The sequence below is a fragment of the Ceratotherium simum genome, chromosome 7 (genome assembly GCF_057802395.1).
Source record: "Ceratotherium simum simum isolate JZ-2026a chromosome 7, ASM5780239v1, whole genome shotgun sequence".
Lineage (NCBI taxonomy): Eukaryota > Metazoa > Chordata > Mammalia > Perissodactyla > Rhinocerotidae > Ceratotherium > Ceratotherium simum.
The window spans coordinates 10777427-10796467 of record NC_141906.1 but is presented as its reverse complement, the minus strand read 5'-3'; the positions used below and the strand labels follow the sequence as shown (position 1 = coordinate 10796467).

The window sequence follows — 19041 nt, the reverse complement described above, 5'->3', positions numbered from 1 at the left end:
TGTTCTGTGAGTAGGAGTATAGGGGAGTGTGGAGGGAGGGAGAGCATGGCAGATCTCCTGGACGGCACGCTCCCCCTCGTTCACCCCACTTTGGCCCCCTTGCTGTTCTTGGAATACTCCAGTCACACTCCCCACCTCTAGGCCTTTGCTCTTTCTGTGCCCTCTGCCTGGTACACTCTTCCCCCAAATACTTCCTTCAGGTCTCTGCCTGTGCGCCTTGCATAAAGTAACCACCCCCACACCCCCACTGGCCAGCACTCCCTGTCATCCACGTGCCCCTGTTTTATTTTTCACCATTGCACATGTCACCACCTGTTGTGTAGATTTTCCTCGGTTATTTTTTCTTTGCCCCTACCGCCGAACCACCACCCAAAAATCTACAGTATAAGCTCCATGAGGTTGGTATTCTGTTACTCTTGCAGATATTCAAGTATTGGGTGGAATGAATGAGTGACTGGTGCTGGATGGATTTAGGATATATTCTAGAGGAAGAGTTGACAGCACATGGTGATGTGGAGTGAGGGAAAGAGAACAACCCGTGAATATTCCTAGATTTACAACTTGAGTACCTGTGTACGTGGAGGCAGTTTCTGGGATGGGGGGAGACACAGATGGGGCTGGGCGGGGTTTGGGAGCTCTAGTCAACCATGTTAAGTTTGAGATGCCCAGGAGACATCACGTGGAGATGCCAACCAGCCTGGGGGGCTTGGAGGTGTAGATTTGGGAGACGTGGGCTCTTAGGTGGTGTTGAAAGCTGGGAAACTAGAGGGGTTCTCCGGGAGGTTGAATGCAGATGGAGAAGAGCCAGAGGGCAAGGACCGAGCTCTGGCCTCTCTGAAGAGAAAGGAGAGCAGCCAGCAAAGTATGGGAGGAAACCCAGGAGCCGGGAGAAGAAACTGTGGAGGCAGGAGTGGTAGCTGGGCCAGCTGCTGCTGAGCAGCCCAGTAAGATGAGGAGCGAGTGGCAGTGATGCACTTGGCTACACAGGACTCCCAGAGACCATGGCAAGAACTCTCCCTCCAAACTGCTTTCCCCACAGGGATCAGGCGGGGCAGACTCTTGACTCACCAGCCCTTCTCAGACATTCCACAACATCCGTGCACACTGGAGATGTTTGTTCTTGGTCTAATGTTCCAAAGGGTGGGCAGAGAGCAAATGCTTCTTTCCAACCTTGAAGGGTTTGCAAGAATGTGCAAATCTAGATGTGAGAGGCGGTTCAAAGAAGAAACCAAAGGCAGAGTCAGGGCTCAGAAAAGTCCCTGCCCCCTGGGTGAAAGTAATGGCAGTGTGGGAAGCAGTGTTTCCCACACTCGAGGCGTTTAAAATTAGGTATTCCACCGGCCCTGCCTTCCAGACAAGACAGTGGACAAGAGAGCGGGTATGTGCCGGAATAACCTGTTAGGGACTGAGTAGGGAAATAGGGTCATCAGGTTGCTTCAGTACATGCTCCATGCACTGGACAAGCATGTATTGAGTGCCTGCTGCATGTCGTTCAGGAGCATGGGCCCTAGAGTTAAGCAGACCTACCAGGTTTGATCCTGATTCTGTCATTTTTAATGAGCATGTTAATCTCTCTATGCCTTCGCCTCCCTGTTTTTAAAATGGAGATAATTATAGTGCCTCTTCATGGAGTTAGTAGTGCGTGGAGTAAATGAAATAATATGCTGCAGATGCCTGGCACAGTCGTTCATGTATTCAGTGAGCATTGGCGGAGCACCTGTCATGTGATCAGACACTAGACATGATGCAGAGAAGAACGTGGTCCTAGAGGGGCCAGCAGCCACGCGGGGAGTAACCTAACTACAACCAAATTCTTGGTGACGTAACAGAAGTCTAGTGCAGGAAGAAACTGAGGGCAAAGACTCTGTCGTGGGCAAGAGGGAGAGGGACTGACTTAGATGAGCTGCTGCAGACAAGCCATTTCAGCAGCATCGCTGTGTTGCAGGACATGCCTCCCGTGTGGCCTCGCCGTTGTGTGTTTCTGAGAACTGGCCAGTTTGCAGGAAGCACAGGAGGGACTTGCACTCTTGGTACAGTTACTCCCAACACAAACTTTCTTCATTTTGGTTTGCTTCCCTTTATAAAGTCATTGTTTGGCCAAGCTTTGCAAAGTAACCCACGTGATGTATTCCATAAAGTAGGTGCTGAGGAAATATTGTCTCTCTTGCTGAGAAAGCTTTCTGGGGAAAAGGTACAAACCACGTGAAGGAGACTGGAGCATAATGCCTTGCCATGGGATGCCAGACAGACCGGACTAACACAGTGTGGACCGAAGCCGACTGTTCTCTGCAGTGAATTGGAGCCTTCGGGATCTGTCCAGGGCATGGTTTGGCTAAGACAAGAGTGTCACAATGGAATTTTGTTCAGACTTTACACTCCATTTAAACCAGGAAACCATAGTTCTCTCTCAAGAAAGAACCAGTTTTTGCACACTCCCCCTGCAAACCTCCCACACCAAAAAAAGAAAAAACATGACTGTATAGTTAAACCTTACAAACCACAGGCTATGCAAAGCATAAAGAGCTGGGGAGGAGAAGGATCTGAACTCCAAAGACATTTCTGTCTCTCTCCCCCTTTTAGTCCCAAATCTGTTGACCTCAGTTTCTCACAGGTATGAAATGGGAGCAATTATAACATTTTCAGGAGTCCATTGGAGGTTTCAGAAGATTTTGAAGCCGAGAAGCTTCCTTGGCTGCTGACAACTCTTAAACATAGGAGGTGGTCCTACTGTCTTTGGATCTCTCAAATCAAAACAGTTCAGGTACAGGTCAAGAAAAGAGCAACAAAAAAGATTTGGGTGTTCAGGTGTTAAATTTTTCTTCTAGTCCTTTCTGCCCCCAAAATACAATTACATCTCTTTTAACAATTATAAATGGTTTTCCTTTGGCAGTTAACGTTTCCACACCCTCAGCCAGTTTCAGAGGTCAGTTTTGTTTGGCCTCAGATCCAGTACTTGGGTCTTGGAGAGCGGGCTCGCACGACTATTTCTGCAGAGACCACAGGCTCACCACGTCTTTCAGAGATAATCAGCTTCAGCTTTGTAACTTTATGAACTTGGAGTTTTTTTCTTTTTCTTTTCTGTCTTCAGTCCAAGAAATGTGAAAGCTTTCTATTCTGGATCACCCCTCATGCCAGATCCTGTGATCTCTGAAATCAATAGAACTTTTAATAGAACTATCTTTTCCAACACTGCAATTCATCATAACTTTTATGGTCTTGTACTTTGTGCTAACTTGCCAGGTATCTGAAAAGTGAACCTAACTAATCAAATAAGGAACCCAGCCTAGAAGGACCACCTCTTAAGAGAGAGGGACTCAACGGGGTGCCATGGTCACCTTGATCTGGGCTACAGCTGGGAAGGGAAGACAATTAGCCACGCTGATGCAGTTTTCAGATAAAACGTTGGCTTCCACATCATGTCATCCTGTCTGCTCTCTGACTACCTGAGATGTTTCTCTTCCTTGCCATGAGCTGCTTAAGCAATGTGGGGGTGGGGGAATGGAATAATGTTGCTCTCTCTAGATGCTCTTAGGGGAGTGGGTTTTAGAATGTGACCAGAAACAAACTCCTTCTACTCGTGTCTTTACAGGCGACTTTCCCTTTTTGGCAAATAAAAATCACCCCTCAGCTGTTTGACCCTAGAATCCCTAATTTTTAAAACAGATAGTTGACCTTGTTTCTCTAAGTGGGTATAGATCTCTAGGGCCATGTTGTGTCATTACAGGGGCCCAGCTGTGTACATATTGTGGGGTGTTCAGACGCCCAAGGTTACTGCTCCCTTGCACCAAAGCTGTTCTCATTGCCAGAGCTCTGTGAAGAAGGAGTGTAGAGAAGCAATAAAATCTGTGAATTTCAGGTGCTTTTGGTATTGTCACCTCTGGGAAGCACTGGGCAGCTGGTTATACGGGTCAGTGCTGCACAAACCTGATGATGGCCATGGACTGGTGGTCACTGGAGGACTGAAAGGAGATGAACTCGGAGCTGCTCTCATCAGTAACATTCCTCTTTCCCTAGAATTTCGGAGTGCATGGACAGTGAAGCCGAGACGGTCATGCAGCTCCGAAATGAGCTTCGAGACAAGGAGATGAAGCTGACAGACATTCGCCTAGAAGCCCTCAGCTCTGCACACCAGCTCGACCAGCTCCGGGAGGCCATGAACAGGATGCAGGTGAGAACCCGGGAGCGTGGACTGAGTCCGAGGCTGTCTGAGAAGGAGCATTAGGAGGCTTCTCTCCGCCATGCCCCAAGGGAGGGCTGCATCAGGACCTCGTGGCAGCCCTCTGCTTTCTGAGCTCTTTCTCTTTTCACGTTTTCCCATATATTGCTCAAAGACCAGTCTTTTGAAAGCATGAGTACCATGCCCCTTCTTTGCGTCAGGCTGTCAGTGGCTCTGCCTTTGCCTCTTGCATGCGTCACTGTCTCCTTGACCTGGCCTTCAAGGCTGTCTGCAGGATCCTTTCTGCTCTTAATCCACCACCTGCACCCCCCAACTCCACACAGTGGCCAGAGGGAGCCACTGACTGCTCCCTTTGCATGCCCCAGGAGTTTCTGTTGTGTATCATTCTTCTACTGGGCTGTCCTGCACCTCCAGATTGGCCCCTTCCCTCAAGGCTCAGCCCAATGCTTCTTCCTCTGCAAAGCTTTTCCAAGTCCAGCATCTGGAAGAATATTCCTATAGATTTGTTCTTACTGCCCCTCACCTTCTGCCACGGATTGAAGGTATTTGGGTCTGCTAGCTATTCTTGCTTTCTTTTTCTGGATATAGCACCAGTGCTTTACACATAGGAGGTTCTTCCTAAATATTTGTAGAATGAAAGACCCCTGTGAGCTCTGCCAAGAGAATAGCATTTCCCAAAGCAGGCTCTGTGGAACACTCGTTCCGTGAGAGGCTCTGTGGAAGGAGAGCTCCTCGTTCGAATACGTTTTGGGAAATGCTGCACACTCTGCCCCTCTGAGATCCACAATGCACAGCAGCTCCTTAAAGAGATCTGTCAAATCCAGAGTTTCTCAAACTCTTAGATTATACGATGCTTTTTCACTTAATGCTCAGGCAGCACTCTGGGAACATTTCTGAGGTCTGTTTTCAAAGGCCAGCTCTCTGAAATGGTGGACCCTCCCTGCCAGACAGGTCTGTGTATACCGCAGAGGCAGCAAACAGTGCTGAACCTCTCTGATGGTGTGACTTACCCAGCCTCGCCTGGGATACACACTTGATCCCTGCAGGGAACTTGCAAGTTTCTTCTCCAGAAACAATTTGTCTGCCTTACATTCACCTGGTAAGTGAGCTTCTCCCTTACTCTTCGCAGAGTGAAATAGAGAAGCTGAAGGCTGAGAATGACCGGCTGAAGTCGGAGTCTCAAGGCAGTGGCTGCAGCCGGGCACCCTCCCAGGTGTCCCTCTCTGCCTCCCCGAGGCAGTCCATGGGCCTCTCCCAGCACAGCCTGAACCTCACTGAGTCAACCAGCCTGGGTGAGTGGCATCTCAGGGCTGGGGGCAGGTCAGGGCCTGCATTTGGCACTCCGCTCTCCCAGCGAGAGCCCCAAGACAAGCAGATGAGCAGATCAAATGCAGAGGCAACAGGCGTGTGTGCACTTGGAGTGTGTGTGTGTCTGAGTGTGTGTCTGCTACCCACATGAGCCCAGCCGTTAGACCGCTGTCATGCTTTGCTCCAGTGCCCCAAATTCTCCCAAGCCATGAGCTTGGATCCCCTCACCCACCATGCTGAGTTCTGTTTGATCCATTTTAAGAGGCTGACCTGCAGGCTGAACGCTGCATACAAACCCCATAGTAGCAGGGCCCCTTTGGGGCAATGGCTTGGTCCGTGATCTTCCCGCCTTCAGGTTGGATTCCAGGCTGGCGCAGTAATGAGCCAACATGATCTAGGTTTTCTTTGTGAGCGTATTGAGGCTGACGCTTTGATTTCTTATCCGTGATGCTGCTGTTTGCTCTTGTTTTGGTTGAGTCTCTCCCTCGCACTTCCATTTGGCAAAGCGCATCGTCAGCCCGCTGGTTCCTTGGTTGGTCCACCATTGGTTTCTGTGCATTCTCCATTCTGCCCTCTCCCCTTCCCCCCGCCCCACCTCCCCCGCACCCCGACACCTGGTTTGTCCCGCTGCTGTGCCAGTGAGCAGCGGGGGTGTCAGGAAGCCGGCTTTGCTGTCCCCTGTGCCTAAGGCTGTTGATGTTTTCCATTCGCAGACATGTTGCTGGATGACACTGGTGAATGCTCGGCTCGGAAGGAAGGAGGCAGGCATGTTAAGATAGTTGTCAGCTTTCAGGAGGAAATGAAGTGGAAGGAGGTTAGTTGGATCCTTTCCCCGCTCGGCCTGTCCCTTCCCCAGGTAGAACTACCTAGCATAGTGATTTCATCATCAGACCGAATCACCGCAGTGCCTCAGGTGGTTTGGAAATACTACTAACGCTTTCCTAACTAACCATCATCCCCAGCAGCAGTTTGACACAGTCGAAGTGAGCAAAGCGCCCTTCCCCCTCTCTCGTGTTTGGAAAGTCTAATAAGGAGTACTAAACATGGCCCCCCATCGCTCTTCCGTGTAACTAACCAAACACTAACATCAGGCAGAAATGGCTTTTCTGAATTTGATATATTCCCGAAGGACTTCAAAGGCAGCTAAGCACATTTAGCACAGAAGCTACAGAAATAAGCTGGCGAAGAGCACCAGTTTTGTCCAGTTGTCAGAGTCTGCCAACGAAGGAGACACTGAGAGACAGGTGGCCAAGCCAGGGAGCACACAGGGGGCTACAAGTGAAGCGGGGTGCATCCTGACTCCCCGAGGCCGGAACCTGAGTTTTCTACCAGAGGCTAGAGGCCGTATCCCCATTAGAGACTATTTTGGGGTGGGGATGGGGGTTGACAATTAAGGTTGATTTTTAGTTGTTGATTAAATCCAAATGGTGCTATGAATGACCATCTGTCAGATAAGTGAGAAAAGACTCAGGAGTCACTCTGTCAATTCCCGTAGAGTTTTTTATTTATTTCTTAATATGCTAGCCAGCATGCTGTTGTAGTCTCAGACAGCTAGGGAACCTGCAGTGCCCACCAAAACACAGCGTCTACAGCCAGACTTTCCTCTGCCGGAGTATTCCACTTTGTGGATGGCTCTTGAGTCTCACTGGAGGGAGTAGGCCCAGAATTTTGGAGCTGCCAGGGGTTTTAGCATCATCTAGCCTAGAAAGATCCAAAAATAGCTGTCTTCAGAGCTTAGCTAGTAGAGTAATGGACTATTAAAGAGGAAGTCCATTCTTATAACATTCTCATAATAAATGTAAGTGATCTCTGTGGATTCGTTTTATTCTGGTGATCATCAACACGAGCAGATAGATCTTACGTTTTCCAAAAGTTTATGAGTCACTTTCAAAAATTGTATTTTTCTGGAGAACCATAGCAGCCAGATGAGGTTGGTTGACCAGATGTTATTATCTCCATCTTACAATTGAGAAATCCAAGACCCAACCAAGCATCACTTACCTCAGGCTACAAGGCAAGTGGTGGGGGCAGATCATCTCACTGCAAGACTGGTGCTCTTTTCTCTGCTGATTTTGCTTAACTGTCGAATACACCCTCTCCCTGCCCCACCACTCTCCTAATTCTATGTCCTTATGAGCATGTCAGATATTTAAAAACCCGTCAGAATGGAATGTTCTATTAGCTTTTCTTTAATCAGTGTGATAAGTTAGCCCTCACTATGCAGAGCCCTGTGGGCAGAGATGCAAAAGAAGTAGAAAAACATTTTTTGTGCACTTCCTGGAGTTTTACTAGTTTTCTGAATTGAGCGTGTTTTAACTTTAATTAGAAGAAAAGCAACAAACATTATTAAGAAACAAAAAAGAAGAAAAAATTAAAAATATATCCTATCCTGAAGGAGTTTAAGATCTAGCAAGGTGATAAACTTGATATTCAAACAAGACAGAAATTCCTAAAAAGTAAACAAGTACAGAATATGTAAGTTGTGTAGAGAACTATTGAAGCAATGTGAGCTCTGAGCCTAGTGGGTTAATCATTGAAGGCTTCTTGGAAGAGGTGAGTTTGTAAGGTTTGGAAAGGGAGAGATGGCAGACAGGAGAGGGGAGAGCATTCCATGAAAGGGTTCTGTGATTTACGCACTATACGAGGTACACTCTGAGTAGAAGGTTCTAGATTCTGGAGAAGAGACCATCTCTTCCTGATCCACGGATTGCTGTTTAGAGCAGAGAAAGGCTTTAAGGCTATTATTGCATTCAATTGAAGTGATACCTGGTGTTAAAATAATAAGACTTTAATTCCCCTCTCAAACCATTGGTGGAATTCTAAGACAATCTGAGTCCTTGCTAAACTGTCAGAAAAGATGCACCTGTTTTTCACTGGCGTACATTTCCTTACCCTTAGGATTCCAGACCGCACGTCTTTCTTATTGGCTGCATTGGAGTTAGTGGCAAGACGAAGTGGGATGTGCTCGATGGGGTGGTTAGACGGCTGTTCAAAGTAAGTGTTTCAAGAAGATGGCTGCAGCACTACACCTGAAGGGGGACCTGGGCTTAGGGAGGGGGAGGGCGGTGTGTGTCGTGAACCTGGCCACTTCTCAGCGTGTCCCCTCGCCCACATCCTTATGTTGCTGAGACTCTTCCCCTGGCCCTCAAGGGGGCAGAAGGAGGATGGTAAGTAGAGACTGGTGATTGGCCAGACTGTTCCCATCCGCCCTTGGCAGTGGTTGGCCAGCCAGTGCAAGTCATTTCCCCAGCCCGGAGCAATTATTGCAGCCTCTCACTGTGAAGTGCTAATGTCCAAATTCTCCCTTCACCTTAGAATTGTGTTTATTGGATATGCTTTGGAGCTTGTGTTCTGCAGCTGGCGCTAAGAAATCAGATTTCCATCCTTCATTTTGCAGGGATTTGATTTGATTTGCCTAGCATCCTTGCTAACACTTCAGAGTCTGTGATTTGTCCTGCAAATGACATTAATAATCTGATCAATGGCAAGTGTCAAGGATGTTGGCATAGTTATTTTTCTAGTCGTTCTAATCACATCATTGGAGTGAGTGTTTGCCACAGGAGAAATAATTAAGAAGTACCAAGGTGAATCTTGAAACACAAGGTGGTTTGAAAGAAGCTTTTGGTATGTTTTTTTCTATTGACCTGAAATTAGTCAACAACCATCAGTGTTCATTAATCGTATCCCCTGATAATCATAGCCCACATTTTTTGTGCCAGAGACCATGCTAAGCTCTTTCCTTATGTTACCCCAGTTTATTTCCAGGCCTATGAGGAAGGTCCTATTATTTTCCCATTTAAAGGTGAGGAAAATGAGGCTCGGATTGGGTCACTTGCCCACGGTCATGGATTTAGAACTGGACCATGTTGGTCTAGTTGAGTTGGTCTGACTTCAAAACCTGACTTAACTAGCACATTCTAGTCTGTTTCTAACGTCTAGATTCAGGTGGCTTCACGCAGAAAATTATGTTCTTTGGCCAAAGATCACTCACCATCTCAACAGTCCCGTCTGTAGAAATGTGACTAAGAGATGTGACTGGCTCAGGGCAGACCAGTCCTGCCACCCAGGCCGAAACCTCACCCCTACTGATGGGCAGTGGGCATCCTGGGGTTAGAAAGACAATAGTTAGGGCTGAAACGAGTCTGTGGGGCGTCACAGATAAGGAAATGAGACCATTAAAGGTAGAAGCTTGTTATGGGACTCCACCTCAATCATCATCGGGCCACCTCAGAGCCCACAGACCCTTGTCCCAAGTTCACTGACCTAAAACCTCTTGGTCATTCACCTAGGGAGAACACTTTCCAATTAAACACACGTTTTGCTGTTGAAAGCTCAAAAGCTGCTTTTTTCTGGCAGCTCTGGGGTTTGCTACCTTGGTCATCAGTATGGTCTTTGGGCCAAAAGAAGGGGCTGGTGGGATTTCTTGTCAGAATTGCTTCTTCATGAATTCTCCAGCACCGTTCACAGACCCGATGTCTTTAGGACTTGGGCCGAACTTAGAAAAAGCAGCCTAACTCTCTGTGCTTGGTTCATCCAGACTAAACATTCAGTCTTATTAGGGTTCCCCCCATCACTAACCAAACAAATCTGTATTGTAAGAGGCCTGTGATGCCTGGGCATCATCCCCGTAGAAAGTCAGCTCTTCTCCCCCGCGTTCCACATCGACTTCAACTCGGGCATCAGCTGAGAAGGGAGAGAAGATGATCGTACATCACCCAATGAAAACACGACTCATGGGCAGATTTTTGGCTGCATCTTTGATGGGGTCTTGGTTTTATTTTTTCCAGGAATACATCGTTCACGTCGACCCAGTGAGTCAGCTCGGGCTGAACTCAGACAGTGTCCTGGGCTACAGCATTGGGGAGATCCGGCGCAGCACCGCCTCCGAGACCCCTGAGCTGCTGCCCTGTGGCTACCTGGTGGGCGAGAACACCACCATCTCTGTGACCGTCAAAGGTAACTCGGGTTTGCAGAGGTTGGAGCTTCCAGGAATGGTAGCTTTGGTTTTGTGACTTGGCGGAGGAAACCGTGGCCACAGTTTTGTTTGTGCATATGGATGTGGGGTTTTTTTTTTCCCTTCAACTAGTTATTCTTATCTAAGCAAGTTGAACAGTCTTTAGCTTTTTCAACCACCGTCAGAAACAATTTTAGTTTATTGCTGAAATTGTATAACAACAGGTCCCATTAGCCTTATGACTCTGAGATGATGGAATCTTAATAACCCTGGTGAAATAGGGCTCTATCAATACCAGTGAACTACTCTTGCCAGCAGGTCTTGGACGTGCTCCCGTTCCACAGAGGGGAAGCCACGATTTGCTGTAGGCTCAAAGGAGTTGCTCTGAGGACCCTGAAAAACTGCCGAAGCTCTTGCCCACACATGAGGCTGCAGGAGCTTCTGACTGCCTCATCACCCAGAGTTGTTAAACTCCAGGCCAAAGTGTGTTCCATAGAACCCTAGGCCCACAAAGAATTTTGTGGGGAAAAAAAAGTTTTGTGGCCAAAAAAGTCTGGGAAATTGCATCATTATCCCCATTTGGCTGTGGGAGCAGGGGGACAGGAGTATTCTGGTACACTAAAGGCTCTGTCCTTTGATGTCCTAAGTCCTGCCGTTAAAAAGGCTGTTTAATCCAGTCTGACACAAATGTATTTGACTGCAAACCCCCTTTTTCCTGTATTTTATGAACCACCTGGAGAATAGACTAATAAACTCTGTGCTAGGCTCAACCTTCAGGTTGTCCCATTCCTCCCTGTAAGGCACCCTTCTTGACTGGAGCTTAACAGTGCAGTTTTGGGGTTATTGGAGGCAGGTTTTGTTTCCTGGCTGGTAGGTTTTCCAAAAGCACCCCAACATTCCTTATCAGCAGGAATCAAGGTCTGGCTATGCTGCGTGACGAGCGTCCTTTACTGCTGGAGCCTCACACGCCACCTTATCCTGCCGGCAAATGAAATTCCACAGTTATGGCCTCAGGCTGCACGCGACAGAAGCCTACTCAAAACTAGCTTAGCAAACAAAGAAGCGTATAGGCTCGCGTACCTGGAAAATCCCGGAATGTGCTCCAAAGACAGCCAGCTCCGGGCGCTCCACCGGTGCCGTCAGGACCAGGCCTGCTAAGCCTTGCTCAGCACTGCCTGCTTGTCCTTGAGCTCTTGGCACATGGCTGATGAAGTGACCCTGGTAGCCCTGATTCGTCTTTCTAGCGTAGGAACCTAAAAGAGAGAATATCTCTCTGGAAAAGTGTGGCAGAGAATTCTTAGGGGTGATTCTGGCCCACCACGAGTCCAATGCCCATCAATGAATCAGTCACTCTGACCAGGGAGAGGCTTTGGCTCAGCCTGGTCACAAGCCCAACCCCTTGGGTGGGTGAAGGTGCTGGGTCAGCCCCACTGGAACCACCTGGAATGAGCTCCCCATAAGAAAGAAGAGTTTTCCTACAAGGGGAATGAGGAAAGGGGACCAGGTACACCGAAATAACAACTCTGCACTCCGAGAAGCCTTAAGGAAAGCCTTATACGTCATGGGCTCAGACTGCATTGCATCCATGCTGGCGAGCATGCCTTGTCCATTCTAGCTGGGCATTACAAGCACTGAGGGGTAAAAGGAGTGACCGTGGCTGAGGCCAGCCCAGCCCTCTGTAGGATCAGTGACAAGATTACCTGCCTCTAGTGGAACAGGCCACCCCACCGTGGAGCCTGATCTGCTCTGTCAGCACGTGGAGGTGTTTTAGCATCTCAAGGGATCAGCGTGGGTTTATTTTTAAGTGATACCTGACTCTTCTATTTTCCTATAGTGCTTGAAACTTATGCCGTCAAGGCACTGAAAACCACTCAAGGATTTCAGCAGAGAGAGATCTGTGAGCTGCAGATGATTCACTTCAGTGGTCTGGGCGTGTGGGGGGTGACCGCATGCTCTGATGCAAGGGCATCTGCAAATCAGTCACTCCCATGAGAGTTTATGGCAAAAGACTAAAATAGCAACATGTATGCGGAGAGAAGTGTTTTAGTGTTTTTTCTCCCATTGTTATTATTAAGTTAGACAAGAGACCATGCATTCCATACTTTGCATTGCGGTTTGAGCCACGTAGGCGATAACAAACCCAGTACAGGAAAGTCTTAGGCCTGTATCCAGAAGATAAGTCATTTGGGAACCTTCCTCATGGTCATTCGAGAGCAGTCACTGCTTTAGGAGCTATTCTTGGCCGGGGGGATTAGAAACAAGCTTATAAATGCATTAGGTGGGTCTGTTTGCAGTGAATAATTATGTGAAAGGAAGATGTTATTATAAAACAGAATGAATGCTCCCCAATTTGTTTTTTACCTACATATGCTGGTTTTCTTGAGGTGACTTTTTAATAGAATTACCTTTGGTTCTGGACAAGTAACCCTGGATGGGTCTTCTCTGGGGAATGATATCAAGAAAACAGCTCTTTGAAAGCCCACAGCCCTGAGAACAAAGCTGTTCCAGGCAGGAAGGGGAAAGATGTTTCCTGTCGATATTGGTGAGGCTCCGAGGTCTCAGTGGGTAGCATTCAGCCGAGGTCTAACAGTATTCACATCCCAAGTCAAATGGCCCCACCTTGCGTCCTTCCTCATTTTAAAGACAAAGCGTTGATACCTCCGTGGTTCACCTGAGCGTGGGCAGCCAGGGCACGTGGCCCGCAGAAGAGAACAGGGTGAGGAGGCAGACCCAGGACATTCACATTTGGTTGAGTGAACACCGTCGGTATGGTAACTCCAGACAGGCAAGCAGAGCCCAGCGTCTTAGGGATTCTGCAGAGGACAGACGAAACCCAAGGGCCTGGAGGTTAGAGGTGAATCTGAGTTTGGGAAAGTCAGCCGAGCCAGGGGCCAGAGCATGCAGTGCCAGTGGGCGGGGAGCAGCAGCAGTTTGCTCCCAGCCTGGCGGGCAGGGGTCTCAGGTGAGTGGGCTCCGGGGAAAGGGTAGCCTCAGGTTTTGGCCGTCCCAGGCAGGCACAGAGGGCTGCCCTCTCCATGGGGCTTCCAACACTCCCTGTCTCTCACGCAGGGCTCGCGGAGAACAGCCTGGACGCGCTGGTGTTCGAGTCCCTGATCCCCAAGCCCATCCTGCAGCGCTACGTGTCCCTGCTGGTGGAGCACCGGCGGATCATCCTCTCCGGCCCGAGCGGCACCGGGAAAACCTACCTGGCCAACCGGCTGTCGGAGTACCTGGTGCTCCGGGAGGGGCGGGAGCTGACAGACGGGGTCATCGCCACCTTCAGTGTGGACCACAAGTCCAGCAAGGTGAGGAGGGCGTGCGGAGGCTGCTGCCCAGCTGGGGCTCGCTTTTGGGCCCTTTCAGAGCTGTTGATGCCACCACCATGCTGATGGGAAAGCAGTGTTTCCCATGCGCTGCCCCCTGGTGGTTTTAGAAGCCCCATGAAGGATAGCAGAAAGGAAGGCTTTGGCCCAAAACTGCCCAGCAAGAAGTTCCATCTGTAAGTCTTTCTAGTTCATTTCTTGCTTCCCACCATGAGCCAGGCATGGTGCTCGGTGCTAGGAGTTCTTTACAATCGCCTCAGATGCGCCCATTGCAATTTACCAAGAATTTATCCTGTGCCTACTGGGTGCTGTTGTTTTTCCAAAATGAAACCTCCTTTTGTGGAATAATAATAATAATAATAACAGCAGCTTGCATTTATAGACTGCTTGCCCCATGAGCCGCAAACCGGCTGCCTCACAGCTGTACCTTCAAGAGAGTCATTGTCGCTCTCCCATTTTACAGAGGAGGAAACTGAGGCTTGAGGCAGATGGTCATGTGCAGTGGGCTGGATCTCCAGTCTAAGTCTTGGTCTCCAGAGCCCGCCAATGGGCTCGATCCTGCCTCACAGGGAGCGATGGAAACATTTGGACAGTCTGACCTCGTTCCAGCCTAGGGTTGTGAAGTTATTTTTCAGACCTGTTCGTGTTCACGCAGTGGGTGTTGTTGGGTAATTCACTCTGGCTGGCCCCGTGTAAAGAGGCCGGAGAGTCAAGGGTGAATTGGAAATGACCCCTCCACCTTAAGAATCGCCTGATGTGCTTGAAGCTGTGGATTCCTAGGCTGCATTCCCAGATGATCTGTTTCAACAGGTTGGGTGGGACTGGGAATTTGTCACTGCTAGGTCCCCAAGTGATTGATGTAGGGGCAGAACTGGAGAGAAGTGGTCAGAGCCACTGTCCTGAGATCCTCCGGGTGAGTAAGGGAAGGCTCCCTCTGTCTCCCGGGGCCAGTGAGAGAAGGACCCCAGGCACATGGCTGGGGGCCGAGCCCAGGCGAGATTTCAGCCCCCACCCACTCTCCCTTTGGCCGGACACCCTCATACAGAGCACAGCTCACCAACCGCACCCCGCCGGCCTGAGTTGGGGTGGGGGCCTCTGAGTCTCAGGAGCCAGGAGCCCTGTCCTTGTCAGGTGAGACTCCACAGTGGGAAGGAGCTAGGAGAAGGAAAAATTACTAGTAACTTTAAAAGTCGGGCTTTTTCTATTGCTAGCAAGCCACATTTCGACTTACTAGGGAGGCCCAGGTGTGTGTGTTCATAGGAAGGAGAGGAAATGTCACAGCGTGAGCAACCAGGCTGGCAGGGAGGACAGTCTGGCGTGGTGAGGAGCACGTGCTGGGGCAGGCACCACGTCTGCGTCCAGCTCCGCGGCTCACCCTCTGTGTGCTCTCAGGCCAGTCACCTGGCTTTTGCCTCAGCTTCCCCACCTATAAAATGGAGCTCATTGTAGTGCCCACCGCAGAGGGTCGTTGCGGGCTGCAGAAGTTCATGTGTGTAAGGCCCTCAGAGCTGTGCCTGGTCTGGGCCGCGCCAGTTGTCGTGATGATGATGAGACCATCGGGCAGTCATTCTGGATTCTCTGGCTGGTCTTTAACTCACCAATTCAGCCTGTCCCCGACTGCACCATTATTCTTCCTCTTCTTTTCCTGACACGCATCCCTAACCCCTGACCTGCTGGGCTGCATTCTGGTTCCAGCTCCAGCCAATCCCCACCTGTTCTTCACAGTTTAATTCAAAGCTTACCCTTCCAACCAGACCTTCCAAGGCCCCCCGTGCGTGTCGACCCATCTCCCCTGCAGTGTTGGTTGTCTGCCTGCCCAGCACTCGTCAGCAATACTTGTGTGTGTGTGTGTGTGTGTGTGTGTGTGTGTGTGTGTGTGTGTGTGTTGGGGGGAGTCCTTTGCTATATCAGTTCATCCAGAGCTCCTCTATAAGCGGCTCTCAGGCAGGTGCCGTGGAAGTCAAGAGATGCATAAGACACCTGCCCTCGGGAGCCTACTGGGAGGTTAGCATAATAAGAAATATCAAAAAAAGTGACAACACTCTAGAGAAGTGGCAGAGCGGGGATACAGAACGATGCTGTGCTGTGCTCTTGCCCAGTCTGAAGGTTTTCTGTTATCTAGTGAATACCAGAAAGCAGGACCCAGGCCTTCTCACCCCTGCCCACCCCACATCCCCTGAGCCCCAAGCTGACGCCCTAGCAGTTGGGCACTCGGCACGTGATCCCCACACGGCCTCAGGAAGGGCCCTTCCTCCTACGCTGGCGGCTCAGCATGTGCGTCTTCACTGGGGTGCGTTCACTCACTTGTTCTTCCTCTGGCCCCCGCAGGAGTTGCGCCAGTACCTGTGCAACCTCGCCGACCAGTGCACCAGCGAGAACAACGCTGTGGACGTGCCTCTCGTCATCATCCTGGACAACCTGCATCACGTCAGCTCCCTGGGCGAGATCTTCAACGGGCTGCTCAACTGCAAGGACCACAAATGGTAAAGGCCGGCTCTGGACCTCGGGGCCCCGGGAGGATGGCCGTCACGTGACGCGTGCTGCCTGGGGAGCTGTGCACACGCGTGGCCGGGGTCAGCGTTGGGGCAGGGGAGGCAGCCAGCCAGCCTCTGCCTAGACACACAGGCACCACGGGCCTCTGTGAGCGCCTTCTCCTCGAGCCTGGCTTTGGCTCACGAGCCCTCTTCCTTCGTTTCCCCACAGCCCTTACATAATCGGCACAATGAACCAGGCTACCTCGTCCACTCCCAACCTGCAGCTGCATCACAACTTCAGGTAAAGTGTCGCTTGTGGAGTGCCTGTTATATCCCGGGCGTTGTGGAGAGCTTTTTTCCCAGCTTAGCTCATGTAACTCTTACAACAGCCTCCAGCAGTTAAATTTATCATTCTCAGCTTACAAGTGGGGAGACTGAGGCTGGGAGAATTAAGTGACTTGTGTGAGGTCACACAGCCGGTCCGTGGCAGCGCTGAGACTTGAACCCAGGTCTCTGACTCTGGGTCTTGAGGAGGCAGCTCTGGGCAGGGGCTGAGCGCTTGCTTGCCTGCCCTGCTCATCACCAATGGCGCATCTCTGTCCCGAGTGAACATGAGCCATGAAAGCTCTTGCTTATGAATGTCCCCAGGAGGCTGGGTCTCTTGGGCCTTTGTGCTGCAACTGCTGTGAGCCGCTCTGCCCCAGCACTGGACCGGGCTTCTCCCACTGCTGGGGGTGGGAAGGACTGTTCACCACTGTCGTGCTAGGTTGTGTGGCCGCTTGCCTGGCCATTATCGATAAATGCCCTTCACCCTGCCCTGACCCCCAGCTGACTCCTCCACTCCTCCTCTCCTGCCTGGTCCCTTGGATGAGGGTGAGAGGCCATCCTTGGCTCATTTTCACTGGCCACTCTGCAGGAGTCTCTGAGGGAGATCTCTTGAAAGTGGACCTGAATTGTAATTATCAGGGAGATGTCAACTCCTCCAGGCCACTGAGATCATGCAGGCAGCATCATGCTATCTCAGCATACAGGCTGTCCTGGTCTTATCCACGCTTTTTCCTAAATATCCCTCAAGTCCTTCTTTCTCCTCCTCCTTCTCCCTCACTGCCACATCATCTCCCAGCACACTGCTTCATTCATTTTCTAATGCAGCTTGGCGCTCTGCAGGCCGTCCTCTGTGCCAGTGGCAGCCAGAGTGAGCATTCTAGAATTCAGATGTGACCATAAAACCCTCATGCTTAAAGTCCTTCAGTGGCTCCCCATAGCCTCGAGAATGAAGTCCAGGCTCCTGGGGGTGGCAGGTCAAGTCCAGTTTCAGTATGAGCATGTGCCCCTTCCAGTTCCCATGTGCTTTGATTCGGGAGGTCAGCCATCGTTTTTATCACTGTCATCATCCTTGAAAAGCGTTCCCGACTTCCTCAGGTGGGTGCTTTGTGCCAACCACACGGAGCCCGTGAAGGGTTTCCTTGGCCGGTTCCTGAGACGGAAGCTCGTGGAGACAGAGATCAGTGGGCGGGTGCGGAATGTGGAGCTGGTGAAAATCATCGACTGGATTCCCAAGGTCTGGCATCACCTCAACCGCTTCCTGGAGGCTCACAGCTCCTCAGACGTCACCATAGGTAGGCGGGAGGCTGGCGGGAGGCTGGCGGGAGCCAGCAGGCAGGCTGGGGGGGGGAGGGTGCTGCTCCTGGAGCTCTGGCCCCCTCAGATGACTGTCCTCGGGGCCCTGGCCAGGACAGCACTTCGCAGGCACAAGTCAGCTGGTTGCTGCACTGTCCACACAGAAAAGGGTCAGAGGGACAATCACGGCCCAAGAGAGACCCCAGACTGCCAGCCAGTCACACCCCAGGGCTGTGTCTCTGCCCCTCTCCCTTGCCCAGTGCACTGGGGCTGGTCAGCAGTGGAGAGATGCGTCCAGCCCAGACTGATGCAGGAACTGCCGGCTCCGTGAAGAGCCCCCACCCCGAGGGCCCCCAGGTGAAAACTACCCTGTGGGATTGGCTTTGCTTTCAAAATAAAAGAAAATATTATCGACGTTCCTGAAGCTTTGGGTTCAGAGGAAAACAGATCACTGATCATCCCCCCATCCTGACATAATCATTTTAATTTGAGCTTGTTTTTCCTGTCCGTGTCCACACACACACGTTTTATGTGGTTCAGTCTTGGTGTGCACACAGGATGTTCTATTCTCTCTCACCTCACATCGTCTCAGGAGTGTTCTGTGTTGATACTCTGTTTTTATAATTATTTTTAAAGGCTGCAAAATAATCAGATCATCATTTCCTTAACCGTTTCTGTTCTCTTGGACATTGAGTGTGCTTCTGTTTTCAAGGGGCAGTATTCGTAAGACCACAACAAGCCCCTTTCTGCAGAAAGCCTCTCCTCTCTTTGGGTGATTTCCTCGAGGAGGGAGGTCCCGGGTGGGGTTAGGGTGCCCACACGTCTGCTCTGTGCCCACCACCCACAGCTGGTACTGCTGTGGTTGCTCAGCAAATCCAGGGTCCCTCTGTGACGCTGCAGACTGGCTTCTCCTGACCCCCCGTTTCGGCTCTGACTGATGTTCACTGTGGTCCCCAGGCCCCCGGCTCTTCCTGTCGTGCCCCATTGACGTGGACGGCTCCAGGGTGTGGTTCACCGACTTGTGGAACTACTCCATCATCCCCTACCTCCTGGAAGCCGTCAGGGAAGGACTCCAGGTGAGGAGCACACCACCCGCTGGCCTCCTCAAAGCTGGGGGTGCTGTTCTGGTGACCAGATGAGTTGTCTTGATCTCCTCCTTGAGAAGTCTGGCTGACATGGAGTGAC

General features: G+C 50.6%; 1 protein-coding gene across 5 annotated transcripts in view; it reads left to right on the top strand.

Annotated features, from left to right (window-relative positions):
- NAV2 (neuron navigator 2) overlaps positions 1-19041 on the top strand; it is a 697375-nt gene that overhangs the window by 665797 nt on the left and 12537 nt on the right. For all 5 annotated transcript variants that reach the window (XM_087433096.1, XM_087433094.1, XM_087433097.1 and 2 more), the window contains 10 exons: positions 4015-4168; positions 5307-5469; positions 6199-6299; positions 8384-8479; positions 10273-10441; positions 13509-13744; positions 16091-16245; positions 16466-16537; positions 17659-17855; positions 18814-18932. In XM_087433096.1, the coding sequence (XP_087289222.1) occupies positions 4015-4168; positions 5307-5469; positions 6199-6299; positions 8384-8479; positions 10273-10441; positions 13509-13744; positions 16091-16245; positions 16466-16537; positions 17659-17855; positions 18814-18932 (1462 nt within the window). The remainder of the gene's footprint in view (positions 1-4014; positions 4169-5306; positions 5470-6198; positions 6300-8383; positions 8480-10272; positions 10442-13508; positions 13745-16090; positions 16246-16465; positions 16538-17658; positions 17856-18813; positions 18933-19041) is intronic.